General features: G+C 41.6%; 1 protein-coding gene and 1 pseudogene across 3 annotated transcripts in view; one reads left to right on the top strand and one right to left on the bottom strand.

Annotated features, from left to right (window-relative positions):
• The window catches only part of NSF (N-ethylmaleimide sensitive factor, vesicle fusing ATPase), a 54,645-nt gene that overhangs the window by 21,025 nt on the left and 18,035 nt on the right, over positions 1–15,585 (bottom strand). For all 3 annotated transcript variants that reach the window (XM_072356372.1, XM_072356374.1, XM_072356373.1), the window contains 5 exons: positions 15,029–15,136; positions 14,333–14,408; positions 11,017–11,172; positions 1,942–2,141; positions 68–233 (listed from right to left, as the gene is read on the bottom strand). In XM_072356372.1, coding sequence (XP_072212473.1) covers positions 68–233; positions 1,942–2,141; positions 11,017–11,172; positions 14,333–14,408; positions 15,029–15,136 — 706 coding nt within the window. The remainder of the gene's footprint in view (positions 1–67; positions 234–1,941; positions 2,142–11,016; positions 11,173–14,332; positions 14,409–15,028; positions 15,137–15,585) is intronic.
• On the top strand, positions 7,174–8,719 carry LOC140262354 (oxysterols receptor LXR-alpha-like; annotated as a pseudogene).

Genomic DNA, 15,585 nt, shown 5'->3' with positions numbered 1-15,585 from the left:
CATTGCTCCTGCAATGAACAGAGCAGCAAATTTCAACCTGACCCCATAACAAGAAAGACCACCATACCAATCACCAGGATGTTATTGAGTTGCTCCACTCCATCAATTTTAGACAGCAGCTGGTTGACAACAGTATCGTGAACTCCAGTGCTCCCCGCCATGCTTCCTCGCTGCTTGCAGATTGCATCAATCTCATCGAAAATGATGATATGAACACCGCTGTTTGCTCCAAGCTATTGGAGAGAAAAGCAGGTCAGGAATGCCACATGTCATCATTGAAAGCCATTTAACAAAACATAACTTCAAAAGAAGATCAGTCAGCGAAATACGAAACATTGATTTCTTCAAGTGATTTGGATATCACATGCTGTGCATCAGATCCCTTCCCAGTAACATCCTGCTGTTCATCAAAATGGGTTGGCTGGTACATCCAACCAACCCAAGTGGGATGGCTGCACTCAGTGGATGTGTTGGATGGATGGGATGGATGTACCAATGTGAGAAACATCCCAGGTCAAAATGAAGTTAGTAAACACACAGCTTGCCATGTAACTTTGTTCTCCATGTTTCAAGGAGTCCATTTGTTCAGTGCCAATCAGAACAGAACTGTTTATTTCCAGGTTCACCCAAGGTGAAGCAGATGCAGCTGGTAACAGAACAGGATACTTTTTCTTGTGACCATGTTATGAAGTTTCCCCCTTCAAATTCCACCTCTAAAGTATCTATTGTGGTCAGTGGGGACCACATTAATACCAGGTGAATGTGCTGTCCCTGGCAATCTGCTCAGACACAAGTCATTACAATACCAGCCTTTTGGAGACCTTTCTAATCTCACAACTTGTCATCAGGACCATCCCCCATTTTAACAGGTGTGTTATTGCAAAGGAAAGAAGATCACAGCTTCCAGTCACATTGCAACTACCGGAGAAAAGGAGGCTGTTTACATCTGTGTGGGCTCCCATATAACGCTGGCTTATTGATTAATAAATCTTGTGCTGAATAAAACCGTGTCAAGCACCATCACAATCTGCAGTGCTGTCATAAACAATAGTAGAAGATACAACACCCTTGGCTGATGTCTTCTGAAAAGACCTTCCTATATTTAACTCTGACTTACCTGATGTCTTGTTTTCTTTATCAGAAACTCTTATGAAGATAAAGTGATATGAAGAGTTGCCACAGCACAAAGGGGAAAAAAGGTTTTTACAGCTTCAAACTAAAGACTGGGCTTTCTGTAACCTGCTGAAGTAATGGACACAAACAACAAATCTGGGAAAAACAACCTTTGCCTCCAATTACACTTTGGGAGATGCACGCTCTCTAGCTTTGACATAGAGTTTTTGTCCATTAGTACCGTAACTAATGATCCATAACTGTTCTTATCCATTAGTTTTCTGCTGAGGAAAAATCAATGGTCTATAGTGTAGATTTATGTACTCATACTGTAATCCTGTAACTCAAAAACTTAAGTCATGAAAACTTATTTGAAATCCATCCTATTTTACGTGTCCTACCTCCAGCTGGACTGTCTCCAAACTAAAACAAGAAAAAAGCAAAAAAGAAATGGAGCAAAATGTTTACAAACCTATTTTTAAGCACTTTCTGAACAGCTGACACACCGTGTAACATAAAACACAGCAGGATGGGCACTAATTAATTACCTTAAAGTGAAAGTTAAGCAAACTGTTCACTTGCAGCACAACTACCTGGAAGACCCACTACCTTCTTCAGTCCTACAATATTCTTTTTGCTTTGATCCAACACCAAGTGAATCTGTAGAACACTAATATTCAGTGACTTGCAAGGAATAACTATAATCACAAGCGAAGCTGTGACTCAGTCTTTTAATGCAAGCAGCAATTTTCTGATTACAAACTTCCTTTCCAGGCATTCTTTAGGCACATTCATCCTGACCATGCTATTTATCCGTGTTTGCATTACCCTTCTTTGTTCCTCTTCTGCATCAGCAAACAGCTTGCGGATGTTGGCCTCAGACTCGCCCACGTATTTATTGAGGATTTCTGGCCCGTTGACCACTTTTGGTTCTCTGGCATTCAGCATCTTGCCAATCTGTCTGGCCATAAGAGTTTTACCACAGCCTGGAGGTCCATATAGCAGAATGCCTTTTACATGCTTGCAGCCTAGAAGAAGAGAGAACACGATTAAAAACAGGGCTACATAGGAAAGAGCTAGGGAAGTGAAGGCACCATCTCTGGAGGTTCAAGAACCGTGGAGATGTGGAACTGAGGGACACAGTCAGTGGGTATGGTGAGCAGGAGCTGGGGCTGGACTTGGTGATATTGGAGATCTTCTCCAAAATAATGATTCTATGACTTCTCATTTCCCCAGGTCAGGACAACCTTCCCTTACAGGAAGGATTCAGCTGAGTTTAATTTTCATATATAAAGAGAAATGAAGCATCCATCACAGTACTGATGACTGTCAACATTACCCAACTGAAGGTCAGCTCCCAATGTAGGTGCAGATAGTGGAGACTGCTGCTTCTTGAATCAGAAATCATGGAATATTAGGTAATAATGTTTAACTTTCTACCCCTGCATTGAGCTTTAATGAGTCTAGTTCTGAATACACGTTTTTAGGACAAATATGGAGGAAGGCACAAAAGATAAGGCTGGATGGAGCCCTGGGCAACTTGACCTGCAACACACACAAGAGTGCAGAGAACTTCTGAGTTTCACATGTCAATGTGAAAGCAAGAAAATTTTCCCTTGGACTCACAGAATTTTAGATAAACAGCATGTAACCCCCAGCTGTTTTTTATCAACAATTTCAATAACCTTATGCTGGAATATTTTATGCTCTGCCTTAATAAGAAAAGTCACAGTACTAGTCCACATCTACTACAAAGTTAGTGAGGAAGTAGAAGAGAGGAAACGTATAAGTTACTTTGCATAGAGCCTTGTGTTTGCAGCAGATCTGTTCTCTATTTTCCATTCTGTTTTGAAGACAAAGAACAACCACTCACGCCACAGTCACTCCCACTCACCAGCCCTACAGGACACCCCAAGGAAAGAGACCAGGAGGAAGCTGCATCCACTGCAGCCTATGAGAAAACAGCACATCTGGTCTGTGCCCAGAGCAGCTTTCATCAGCACAAGTCTCCACTTTGAACACAAGTGGTGAATTGAAGGGTACAGAGTCCTGTACCACCTTCTCCTTTTCTCTTGCTCCTTCCAATTTTGGTAGATTTGAAGATGAAAAACTGTTTTGCTTCAAGAATATTAGTTTGATCTAAAACCTCAGAAATCCTGAGGTACTCTAATGCATTTAGAGAACAAGTACTTTTCTCACCAGTGCTCAATGGCGACTTTATTTCATTCACTCCTTAATGTTACAGTGATAAACTCACACTTCAACATGAAAAACAGCTCAATACAGAGTACTTTCTAATATCAGCACACTGCTCTCTCTCTTTCAGGCTGTTAGTGTATTGGAGTTTAAAGAGAACATCACTATGAGGAGCTTCTCATCCCTACCACAACCTTAAACAAAGATAGTGATCCATTGGTTAAGTACAGTGGTAAACCCAGAGATTTCTCCATGGGAAAGGAAGGATAAAGAACGAAAAGGAAGAGAAAATCTTGCAGAAAAAGCAAGAGGTCTGGTTAAGAAGAATCCATCAGTCAACTTTCAGGCATCTACGAGTCAAGAAACACAAACACATACTGTCAGTGAAGAACCAGTTCTGCACAGGAATGAATGAGGCTCAGGTAAATTAAAAGCTATTCCTGTCAAATCAATGTCACGAGAGGTATTGTGAGCATGTTTTGCAGAGGAACATGATCACCTATGTAGCCAAACAGCACAAAGCAGGGCTTCGATGATGAGTGACGCTTTTAGGGGAAATACTGAGGAAAGAAAGTCAGAGGTGCTCAGAAAGCTCCAAAGTGCTCAAGCAGGAAAGGCCATCCGAAGGCTACCAACAAGTCAGGGCACATGCACACAGCTCTGCGATAGGGGTAGGAAAGCTGCACTGTATTGCCTTATCTCTTCGTAGCACACCTTCAAAAAAAGAAAAAGCAAAAATACCAACTCTGGGTATTTTTAAAATAGACAAGTGATGACAAACCACAAATGTGAGCTCTCAAATCACAGTGAGATGCTAAGGAATTTGGAGTAAGGTTATCTCCCCTTTGCTGATTTCACCAGTGTCGCCAAATGTCAATACTATTATGAGAACCTTAGAAACACAAATTATTAGCAGTGCAGACAACTAACTCATTAAGCTTACAATTAGGAGCCCAAATCAAAGGTCATTCCTGTAATGGGATACTCTAATTAAATGACATGTGGTTACAGGCTGAATAGAGATGTTAACAGGAACCAAAATACACCAATGCAGGCACTCTTCCACACAAAATATTAGGGAAAAGTCACAAGAAACAGTAAGAATGGGAGTTCTGAACCAGAATGTCACAACCAGAAACAGCATGAAGTTCATTCGTTCAACTCCCATTATTCACTTTTTTGAAAGATCAGAAGCAATGTTTTAGCATCATAGGGATTTTCTACCTGGAAGTGTAATTCCCCTTTTAATTAAAATGAAAGCATTCTGTTGTAATTGCATCACTCAGATGCACCTATCAGGAATCCGCATCGAAAGCAAAGCACTGACCTTGAATGCAGGGAGAGATGCTTATCTCTGCACATTTATCTCCAAGCAGGTTAGAGTAAGATCAGGGTTCCCAGACTTCACCTGCTACATGGACAAGATCTTCCCAAAACATACCTGAGTGGAATTTCCCCCTCCTCTCAAGCTGTAAGTCCAGCTTTATTTCAGCCCACATCACTGCCTCCCGTTAATCTTCCTGAAGGATTTATGTGTTGCTGACAAGCAGCAGGACTGAAGGAAATAGTCCCTGCTTTGAGTTCAGAGATGGGACATGCAAACCCATATCAAAAAGTCTTCTCTGCAACAACGACAACAAAAAGAGTAAATGCCTCTTTCTCTCAAACAGAGTTACAAAAACATCATTAATTTAAGACAAAGATTATGAAGAGTCCTTGGATGGACCGCTGAACACAACAGCTGATTCTTACAGCCATATCCTACCTGGATGTTAAGAGCCATAAATCTCATCAGCATTTTCTACTTTTTAGAGTAAAGCTGGATCGCTTCTGTCTACTTAAAGTCAGCATGATGTAATTAGTAAATACATTATGGAACACTACGGAGCTGATTAAACAAATGTCAAACTAACGGGGTTACTGGGACATACCAAAGCCAGCTTCCAGTAAAAGCAAGGCTGTACTTAACAAGCAGAGGAAATGCCTGCTATGGAACACCACAACTGCAACCAAAAGAAGTGAGAGCAGATACCTTATAATTCATTATCTGGTGCTGACGGCCATCAACAAAGCGGCACTTCTGATGACAAACACCTCTTCCCTTTGTTACACACCTGCCTTTTGTAAGCTGCATTTCAAATTTCCTGTGCTGAATGAGCAAACACCCACTGATCTCCTTCCAGGGCTGAAGATCCTCAAGCCAATTCAGTCCACCTACAGAAGCTGTTCTGATCCCATCATCCCAACGCCCTGCTCCAAAGCTCTCCAGTTCTACTGCACCCTTTCTGGTTGGAACTGGATGGGCTTTAAGGTCCCTTCCAACCCAAGTCATTGGGTGAAACAATAATGCAAGTTAAACAATAATGGCCCCACTATGAACACACAAGATACAGCATAAGTGACAGGCCTCTGCAGCACGACTTCACACGGCTTTAAGTTTAGCAGGTCAGTCAGACCTTAATCCACTGGGCTTCTGACCTATCTAGTCTGTCTTACAGCAGTTCATCTACAAGGATGTTATAAGAGACAGCGCTGAAAGCCTTACTAAATATGAAATAAATAATATCCACACTCCTCTCCTAATCCTCTGATCTTCTAACCATAGGACGACTGAAAGGAGTCTGTGGAAAGGTAAAGTCAACCTCAGCTCCCAGGTAACAGCAACAGGATGAGAGAGAATGGCCTCAAATTGTACCAGAGGAGGTTCAGGTTGGCTATTAGACTACTCTGAAAGAGTAGTGATGCATTGGAACAGGCTGCCAGGGAGGTGGTGGAGCCACCACCTCTGGAAGAGATCAGGAATGGCAGAGATATAGTACTGAGGCACATGGTTTATTGGGCAGTATAGGTGGTGGGTGGGTGTTTGGACTTGGTTATCTTAGAGTCCTTTTCCAAACGTGGTTAAAGATAATTTTTACTTTATACATCCATGCTGAACATTCCTTATCATCTCCTTCTCCTTCACATGTCTGGAAGTGGTTTCCAAGATGAGCTTCTCCACCACCTTCCCAGGAACTGCAAGAAGAACCCTCAGCTCCTCCAGTTGCGGCAGTCAACAGTCGTATCAAAGACAAACAAGGAAGTTCTCAGCATAGAACAGGAAAAGAATAAGAGACAGCTCACAGGAGTACTAAATACTTAGAGATTACACCCAGACTTGGACTTCACCCATAAGCATTCAAGTCATCTCAAAGTCACTGAGGATTTGTACAGTATGAGTAAGACACTGGGGGGAAGAACATGGTCACCACTGTTCGTGTTACTGAAGAAACTACTTTCTGACTGTTGTATAGACCTAACACTAATTTAACTCCTAGAGAATTCTGGTATGGTGCCCTTTTAACCAGGTAGAAGAAAATAAGGATAGGAGCAATACCCAAAAGAAATTTAGTATATACATCTAAAAACAACTTCCCTCTAGGAAAGGGTATGAGGTCACAAAGAGGGAGAAGAGAGAAGAAAAAGGAGCAATGAAGAGAGATTCAGACCTTCATAAAGATATGTAGGACCTCTTTATAACTCTGTGCTTTATAAACATGTACAAAAAACAGTGCCCAAATGAAGCTAAAGGTAAGTGAACAGGGGATAGAAAGAAAACACCAAACCAATAACTCTGAAGCATCAATATATGTTGCTTTTATTGATGGCTTGAAAGATGGAACAGAATGATGGAATTGAGTTGGAAGGGTGAGCTCCCACAGGGTAGAGCGGAGGGGCAGGATCACCTACCAGATCTGTACCTTACATGAACAAAAGTCCCCTTCAAAAAGATAAATATATTTATTTATTTATTTTAAGAAGGGTAGAAAGGACAACCCAGGGAGGCAATGGCCTGTCAGTCTCACCTCAGTGTCAGGGCAAATCATGGAGCAGATCCTCCTGGAAGCTGTGCTAAGGCACACAGAAGAGAAGGAGGTGACAGAGGACACCCAGCAAGGCTTCAGTAAGGGCAGGTCCTGCCTGACCAATCTTCAGACGTTTTGTGATGACATAACAGTGTTAGTGAACAAAGGAAGAGCCACCAGTGTCATCTATCAGGACTTGAGTGAGGCTTTTCACATGGCACCCAGAACATCCTTCTCTCCAAACTGGAAAGGTAAGACCTGATGGGCTTTGTTACAACAAGGGCAGTGAAACCCCAACACAGGTTGCCCAGAAAGGCAGAGGGTGCCTCGTTCTTAGTGACATTCAAGGTCAGGCTGGACAGGGCTCTGAGCACCTGATCTAGCTGTAGATGTCCAGGCTCAGTGCAGGAGAGTTGGACCGGATGGCTTTAAAGGACCCTTTCTAACTCCAACAATTCTATATGATAAATTGCTGCAAGGTTGAGAATAGGCAATTGGAAAGTTCAGACACTAAAGATACTCTAAGCAGTGGCACAGGCTGCATTAGGAAGTTCTTGTGTTATCACCTCAATTACAGGTTAGACATCTCTGACAGCGATGTTTCCTTAAAAAAATTCCTATTTTAAAAATAGACTGGATGAGATCCTAATGCTCTTACAGCATCTGAGCTCTTCAAGAACAGAAACTGAATATGAGGAGTTATCCATGTAGTGAAATACCTGTTTCAGATAGAAAAATAAACAACAAAAAAGAATGTTACAGTATTCCATAATATGACATTTATCAAATAAAAAGAAGCATTGTTTTCAACAAGAGGATGCCTTACGCAGCAAAAAAGAGTAACCAAAACCAGTCCTAAACAACTAATAGGGATGAAAAGCCACATGTGGTTCATCATGTAGGTGCGTGGGTTTACCTGAGCTGAATGTCACAAGATCACCAAGAGTCGAACAGTAGGTAAAAAGTAAGCATGTTGTGGCCCCGAATTCCTGACCCTAACAACCACAAAGCAAGGCAGCAGCGTTCTGCTCACTTTAGAGAACATGCATTTATTTCTATGCAAGAGCTTGTGGACTCTGCCAAGCAACCACCTGGCTGCTGGGAGCTCACCAGGGAAGATCAGAACACTTTATACAAGACCCTACCATAGCAGTGATGTTGTTGGAGATATCCCCATGCTACAGTCCAGAGATGGAGAGCATCACTTTTAAGAAGGACCTGGGCTACAATTAGGATGACTTGACACAAGCAGGTCTGCAGTTTGAGTTTAATTACCACAGCCTTTGAGTTCTCAATGGGAATGAAAGAACTGCAACTCAATGATGCTGAATATACACTTTGAATCACCATCAACACTTTCTCCACAGAATGACCAAATGTGCAGAACCAGACTGTGGTGAACAGGCTGCAGCACAACCTTCCTTCTTACATTTGCATCAACAGACCAAATGACCGCTTAATGTTTCCAAGGATGTTAATGAAGCTGGTCAGTCTTCAGTAGTGTCCACTCCAAACAGGGGTTTGCCATTCAGCTGCAGGACAAAAAAACTCCCTCCCTGAAATGAAGACCCTCCCCAGACATATAAACTCTTCTTCAGAGCCTCTTGTCTCCTTTTTAAGCATGTCCTGGGGATTTGCTCATTGTTCCCTTTCCTCTCTTGGGGATTATGAAAATGAATTTGCAGGATGCCAACTCTATTGAGAGCAGCCCAACTTAAAAGGCTTCTGCAGGGTCCCCAGTGTGGCTGGATCTGAGGAGATCACAAAAGTCAATGTGGATGTTCTAGGGGTTCCAGAGGGTTTCCTATAAATAAAATATCTTGCACATACTGCCCTTTACAAAGATTCAAAGACAAGTAGTTGTTATTTCTTTACTGTGAGACTTCAACTCTTGCAGTCCTAAAAGCAATCAGCTTAAATTGATTAAAGTCCCCCAAAGTCTGCTGCCTTTCTCCTGCTGCTACAGTCCAGATAGTTGTGTCACATCAAGCCAACCATTGAACTATCTTCTGGGTTGGTTGGTTTGGGGTAGGTTTTTTTGCTTTCAATTGTATTAGCTCTTTTCAGAGGCATCCAATCCCAAAGCCAACAAGAGGTGGTAAATATGAACATGGGAAAGGCGTGGGTAGGGAAAATGAAATTGTCCCGTTCCAGGACAGCTATGGAAATGTTTGATGACCAGTTGAAATGGATCTTAGATTTCTTTTCTTGGATAAACCAGAGACTGCAGCATCTGAATAGTATTTACATCCTTGGATGATATGGTTAACTAACATTGATTTATATGCTCCAAACCCAGAACATTCCTTGGAAGTTAGATAAACCACACACAAATTGCAAGCAATTTCTGAAGGGTCTATACTGTCTCTATGTAGTTACGGGACAGAAATATTTATTGCATTTGGCATGGAAGTTGCAGTCTGTAAGCAAAAAATAGACGTGGTTGAACACTAGAGCACCAGATAGCAAGCAAATTCTTTCTTTTCCTTTCCCAATAAATTATATACAAAGGTGAACAGCTGTCACATTGACATTTCAGATCTGAAATATAGTTAAGAGCAAGTTATAACTAAGGCAAAGAAAATGAATGTCAGAAAGTTTTGTTATTTCAAATTTCAGATAAGCTCTTTAGCCCTAGGGTTAATCAGAGCTCTGTTTGGAGTCAAACTCCTTACCAGAAAAATGTTTCTTTGTCTAGTATGTGTGTAAACACGCACAAGTTAAGGGTATATGTATTTATATAAATAACATGGCACACCTTTAATTCAAATTAGCCCCTAGGAGGCCTTCCCTAACAGATCGATATGAAATAAATTAGGCAGCAGAGAGAGAATCGTGCACTAATTGATTTTAGCCTACAGCGGTTCTTCAACACTTCTCCCTAAGTGTTTAAATCACCTAGAATAGACCTAACACACCTCACAGAGAAGTTTACTTTCATATTAATTCTACAAACACTGGAAACGGACACGCATCACGCAGGCACACACAAACAGGACGTATCTTCTGATGAGAATCTGTTTTGTAATCAGAATTGTGATTGCTTCATTTGTGGGAAGAGGGAAGGTGGATCAAGAAATATAAACATACTTGGAAATTATGTAGCTCTGAATTCCAAGTTTAAATACGATCCCACAGAGATTATATTCAGAGAATGAAGACGAGCTAGAACATCCTCAGCCACGTTATGGGAAAAAATAAGATATTTGCAGCTGCACATTGCTTAATAAAATTAAATCAGTCCCATTTATCTGCCTGCCAGCACAAGTTTACAAAGTAATGGCACTGCCTCTGCTTCCCCGGACCCCAAAAGGCTATTTAAAAATCTGTGCTTTTATTTCACCAACTCCAAGACATGCCATGGCCTCTGCATCCCCTCCAGCACTTCCAATTGGACCGATCCAGGATCACAAATAATACTCTCTTTCGGGCTAACAGTTTGAGAAGGATATAAGTTCACAGTGCAGCGGCCAGGACAATAGATACTACACATAATGCAGGATCATTAAGGACAGAATTTCCTTTGATTTGTACAGAAAGCCCACTGCCAGCAAGTCAGAAATGGGAGCATTTGGTCTCACTGCTGTGAACAAATGATGCATTCAGGAGAACAGGCAGCATTTGGGTTTCAACAGAAAAGTATTCAGTTAAACCATGTATCTCATTTGCTCAGACATTTCATGTACAGTGCTGAACATCCAAGTTGCTCCTCTGTCCCCCGTACCAGAACTACGAAAGACATTTGGGAGCAACAGTAGAAGAAAAGGCTTTGTCAGTCCATTAGCTCTCTGAGCAATTGCCGTGTTAGCATTAAGCTCTTACACAATATCCTTGAGTCTTCTCAAGCCAGTGTTGTACTTACCCATTTGCTCCACAATTTCAGGTGGAAAAACTCGAGAAGCAAAAGCTCGTCGGAAAATATCTGAGAACTCTTTGTCGAGGCCCCCAATGCCCATTTTCTCAAAATTCCAGTCTGGGTTGATGATGGACTGGCGGTTCTCTTTGGTCTTTGATTTACCTGGGAAAAAAAAAAGAAACCAAACTCATGGCAAAGCAGAATTACAGTAAATGTCATACAAATACCAGGTTGGTTCTACCCAGGGAACCCGGCATTCACTCAACTGTAGGGGTTGGAAGGGACCTCAAGAGACCATCGAGCACAAAGCCCCTGCTAAAGGAGGCTCCCTACAAGATGTCACACAGGTAGGCATCCAAATGGGTTCTGAGCATCTCCACAGAAGGAGAGTCCACAAACTCTCCTTGCATTTTCATACCTGGCATCTCAGGACTAAGCAGCAATCATATTGGGCTGAACTCAAGAGCACTGCTCCTCCCAAACATCACTTTATGTTTATTTATACTGAATTTCCTCTGCCATTTTCCTGTTTAGTTGCTCAGCCCCATCAGAGCATGCTTTGTTACCTTGTTACTCAGCCTTTATTCCACCTTATTCAGTACTTATAATGAAAAGCAAAGGCCCCGGCAGAGATTCACACTGAACTCAAGTGGCACTGGTTATTTTCTGCCTTTCACTGTTCATCCACTTCTGTTCAGTTTTCCTTCAAATAAATATTGATAAGAACAGTTGGAAGAGCTTTAAAACGTAAGCTTAAAAGTACTCAGTCCATTTAAGAGACTGACAATAAGCACAAATACTACAGTAAGAATGCAGCTGAGATGCCAACAACAGAAACATGTCTTGCCTTAAGCTGGAGGTGAACTTATAGACAAGCATTCATTCATACAAGCTGGATCAGTATTTCCAAACAGCTTCTCGTTAGAAACTAACACTAAAAGCCCAGGGAGGAAACAAAGATTCCCAAAATACTCATTAATCCTTGCTGAATTTGAATGTCCTGTATCCTCTTGTTATACAGAGGCCCTGGGAACAATTAACCCCGACATTCAAGCATCTAGAAGTCCAGTAAGGACACCAAATAAAACTCTGGAGCTAAATGAATTACATTGCTATGAACCTTTGTCTGAAGGCACCTGGAATCAACACCTTAACTCACAGTGCTATGTATGAGAGCTCTAATGTGTTAGCTAGAGGTGTGTTTGCTAGCATGCAAAACACACAGCCATGCCGGGCAGCAGTGAACATCTGGCTTACTGATTGCTTTGTATTTATTACTGCATTGCTCCACTGTAGGTTTACATCAGACTACTCAGCCAGGCATGATCCTGTTACTTATCCTGAACTAAGCCTATATCCCCCCCTTCTGGCCATAGTGAAATTCTCACACATTCCACATAACCACCATCCATTGGTTTCATAACACATCATTTTATGCAAAGTAGAAGAAACAGAACTGGCATTATTTTTTAATGATCACAATTCTTATCTGCTGAAGAAAATAAAGGCCCTTTATTGAAGCAGCCCTCGGTGACATTTTATTTATCTTCTCACCCTGAATTTAATTATTCACAACTTCACAATTCTCCTGAGACTAACAAAGCACATTAAGGAGCTCTGCCTCAGATCAGTCAGGAGATAAAATAAAGGAGCAATCTGACAGAAGTAAATTGAGGCATAAGCAACTCTTTTGTCTTGTCTGCAGGCAATGAAACAGGATCACAGCAAAGGAATTCTATTTCCAATCAATTAACCCTCCCTCAGGACCACTTCCCACACCTTCCCAGGCCAGGAGGAAAGTCACAGGTCATTTCATTGCAGTTGGACTAGATGATCTTTTAGGGTCCCTTCCAACTCAAACCCTTCTCCGATTCTATGACTTTATGGCTTTGAATAGTGAGCAAATAAGATATCACTGCTTGCTCAGATGCAATAAATTGGGTGATGTTAACACTCACCCCAAGCTGTCCAAACAAAACACAGTGGACAACTACAGAGCACGAAGTCGCAGCCTCACGCTGAGAAAAGAGAATACTTCAGAACAGTGTCAAAAGTGCTCTTGCTGCAGCATTTTTAGTGGTCAATGAGTTAAATTCTATTGTCCTGAGTGCTATTAGCCTCACATTTCACTTCTGAACCAAGCCCTCAAAGTACTGAGTGCTCAGAGCCAAGCAGAACTGTCCTTTGAGCACAAACCTACTACAAAAACTGGAAGTCGCTGAGCTGAGCTGGCCACGTCCACTGAGCCCTTGCTAACAGCAGCCTTTCCTCCTCTGCCACTTGGCTGTGGAAGAGGAGCAGCAAAACAAAAAGGTTTATTTCTTTCTCCTGGAGTCTCTGAGCTAAAAAGAAAGTAAAAAAGGGAAAGAAGAAAGAAGAAAAGGAAGAATGTCTGCTAAGTACAGACATTACAGTCATTTAATCATACCCAGAAGGGAACGCCTATAGCCATCTATTCACAAGGGAAGCACTACCTGCTAAGTGCTGTCTGCTTCATAACACAGTTAAGAAAGGGAACAGCCAGACTAATGTGTGTATATATATATATATATATATATATACATATATGTGTGTATAGGAAAACCACCATGGCCTCCAGGCACATACAAAACCAACTGCCAGAAGATTCCCTCACTGCCCACTTTGTAGACCAGGTCCCCATCGTCCAAGCTGATGACTCTATGGGAAATCTCTACATGAGTTCCCTTCTAGGTGAATGTGAAGAGGACACATTCATTATTCCCTGATTTATTTGCTAGTAAAGTCTGAAATTACACATAAGGATTTGTTTTATTAAGGGTTTATAAAGTGCTTCCTATGACAAAATCTTCATAGCTTTGTTAATTTATTTGCTCTATGGAGTGCAGAGCAGTTAGCATAACCTCTATTCTTCTAATTCAACTTTCTACTGTCAGTTTCTTGGTCACCTTCTCTTTCCCAATCTCTATCTGTGCATTTTAAATACGTCGTGGTGTTAAGTCCACAGGACTAATCCAGAGCTGTGGAGCTGCACACTGGGGTGACACAGTGACTTCTTTTCAGTCCCTGCAAGGCGCAGCCAAGTCTGCAAGATGAACAGTGTCATCTCACTGCAGTGGTTTCCCACAGACACCCAGATACATACTAACTCCTTTCTGAAGGGTCTGTGAAAGGCTCCTAAGGGGTCAAGTACAGCCTCAATCTTTTAAGACATTTTAAAAGGCAATTTTCAATGGCCAACTAATATAACAAGGAAAACAATCATTAAGTATACAAGTCTTTGAGGCCTGCAAAGCAGCAAACTTTGAGCAGTACTTCTCTCTTCACATAAAATGGCACTTACCAATCAGATTGAGAGAGGAATTCTCAGCTTTTTCAAAAGCTACTTGGCTGTTTCCAAAAACCAAACCCACCTCAATCTGAAAAAGAGAAGGAGTCCAATAGTTACATTAAGCTGTTAGAATCAACTTCAGATCCTTCTTTGGCATCTCCAAGCAGATCTCAGGAGGAAAGACCAGAAAGAGCTCAGCTACAAAAGGTACTGGAAGGAATGTGAAATAGCAACACCTCCTCTAAAACACCTTTGGAAACAATTTGAATGTGGGATTTCAGTGGGCACAATAATTTGGCTCTTTAAAGTTATTTGTTTAGTTCAAAACTAACTGTTCTATTATGGCAAGGTCCAGGAGGAGAACAAATAAAATATTTATACTTCTTAGCAAAGGAAAAATCAAAACTGGGCATAGCTAAAAGGCCCAAGAGAGAAGGTTTTCATGAGTTAACATATGAATTCTGAAAGATATTCCTCGTATTTCACCCAGCTCTACACTTCAGTAGGTGCAGCTCCAAGCTGCCAACTACACCAGCACAGCAGACCTCAAGAAACTGAGAACACACATCACCTCCATGGCAAAAGCAGGGGCCAGATGAAACAAAGCAACTTCCTCAAACGACAGTAGCCTACATTCCTCACTGTAGCAGCACCTTATCTGTACTTGAGCCGTTGCAGAACCCAGGGAGTAAATTCCTGTGTCCCCACCTTCTGCTTTTTGCTCGCTCCAGACTCTCCTTTGAGGATGCTGGGATCCATTCCTTCCATGGACTTTACCAACAGGCCAAAAAGTTTGTCATTGAAACTGAACACAAGCTGAGGAAAGAAGAAACAGAAGTAGATACAAAGTCATTAAGTGTTAAGAAGGATTTTGACAAAGCTAGTAATGTTGGAAGAGAAAGAGGCTTGAGGACTAACCTTCCAAAGCACCAAATTCCACATACTTTCATTCTGTAAAGGTTGAGCATAACAAATACATCCTTTTCTTGTCCCATACTATGCTACTGAGCTTTAATCAAAGCCAACATTCACTTTAATTTTGTACACAAGGAAGATATACAGTACTAATCGAAAGATTCCAGGATCTCCCATGTCTATAACCACTCAGACTAAAATGGAGAGAGAACACAGATTCTCAAACCTCCATTTTCCTCACAAAGATGAATTTCTTTAGCTAAGGAAAAAGGCCGCGCTAAATCACTCTGCTCCTGCTCTCAGTGGAAGTCAGGATTGTTGAACATGAAGACCACATTCACACAATACAC

This window comes from Excalfactoria chinensis, chromosome 24 (assembly GCF_039878825.1).
Source record: "Excalfactoria chinensis isolate bCotChi1 chromosome 24, bCotChi1.hap2, whole genome shotgun sequence".
Lineage (NCBI taxonomy): Eukaryota > Metazoa > Chordata > Aves > Galliformes > Phasianidae > Excalfactoria > Excalfactoria chinensis.
This window is presented reverse-complemented; position numbering and strand designations above follow the sequence as displayed.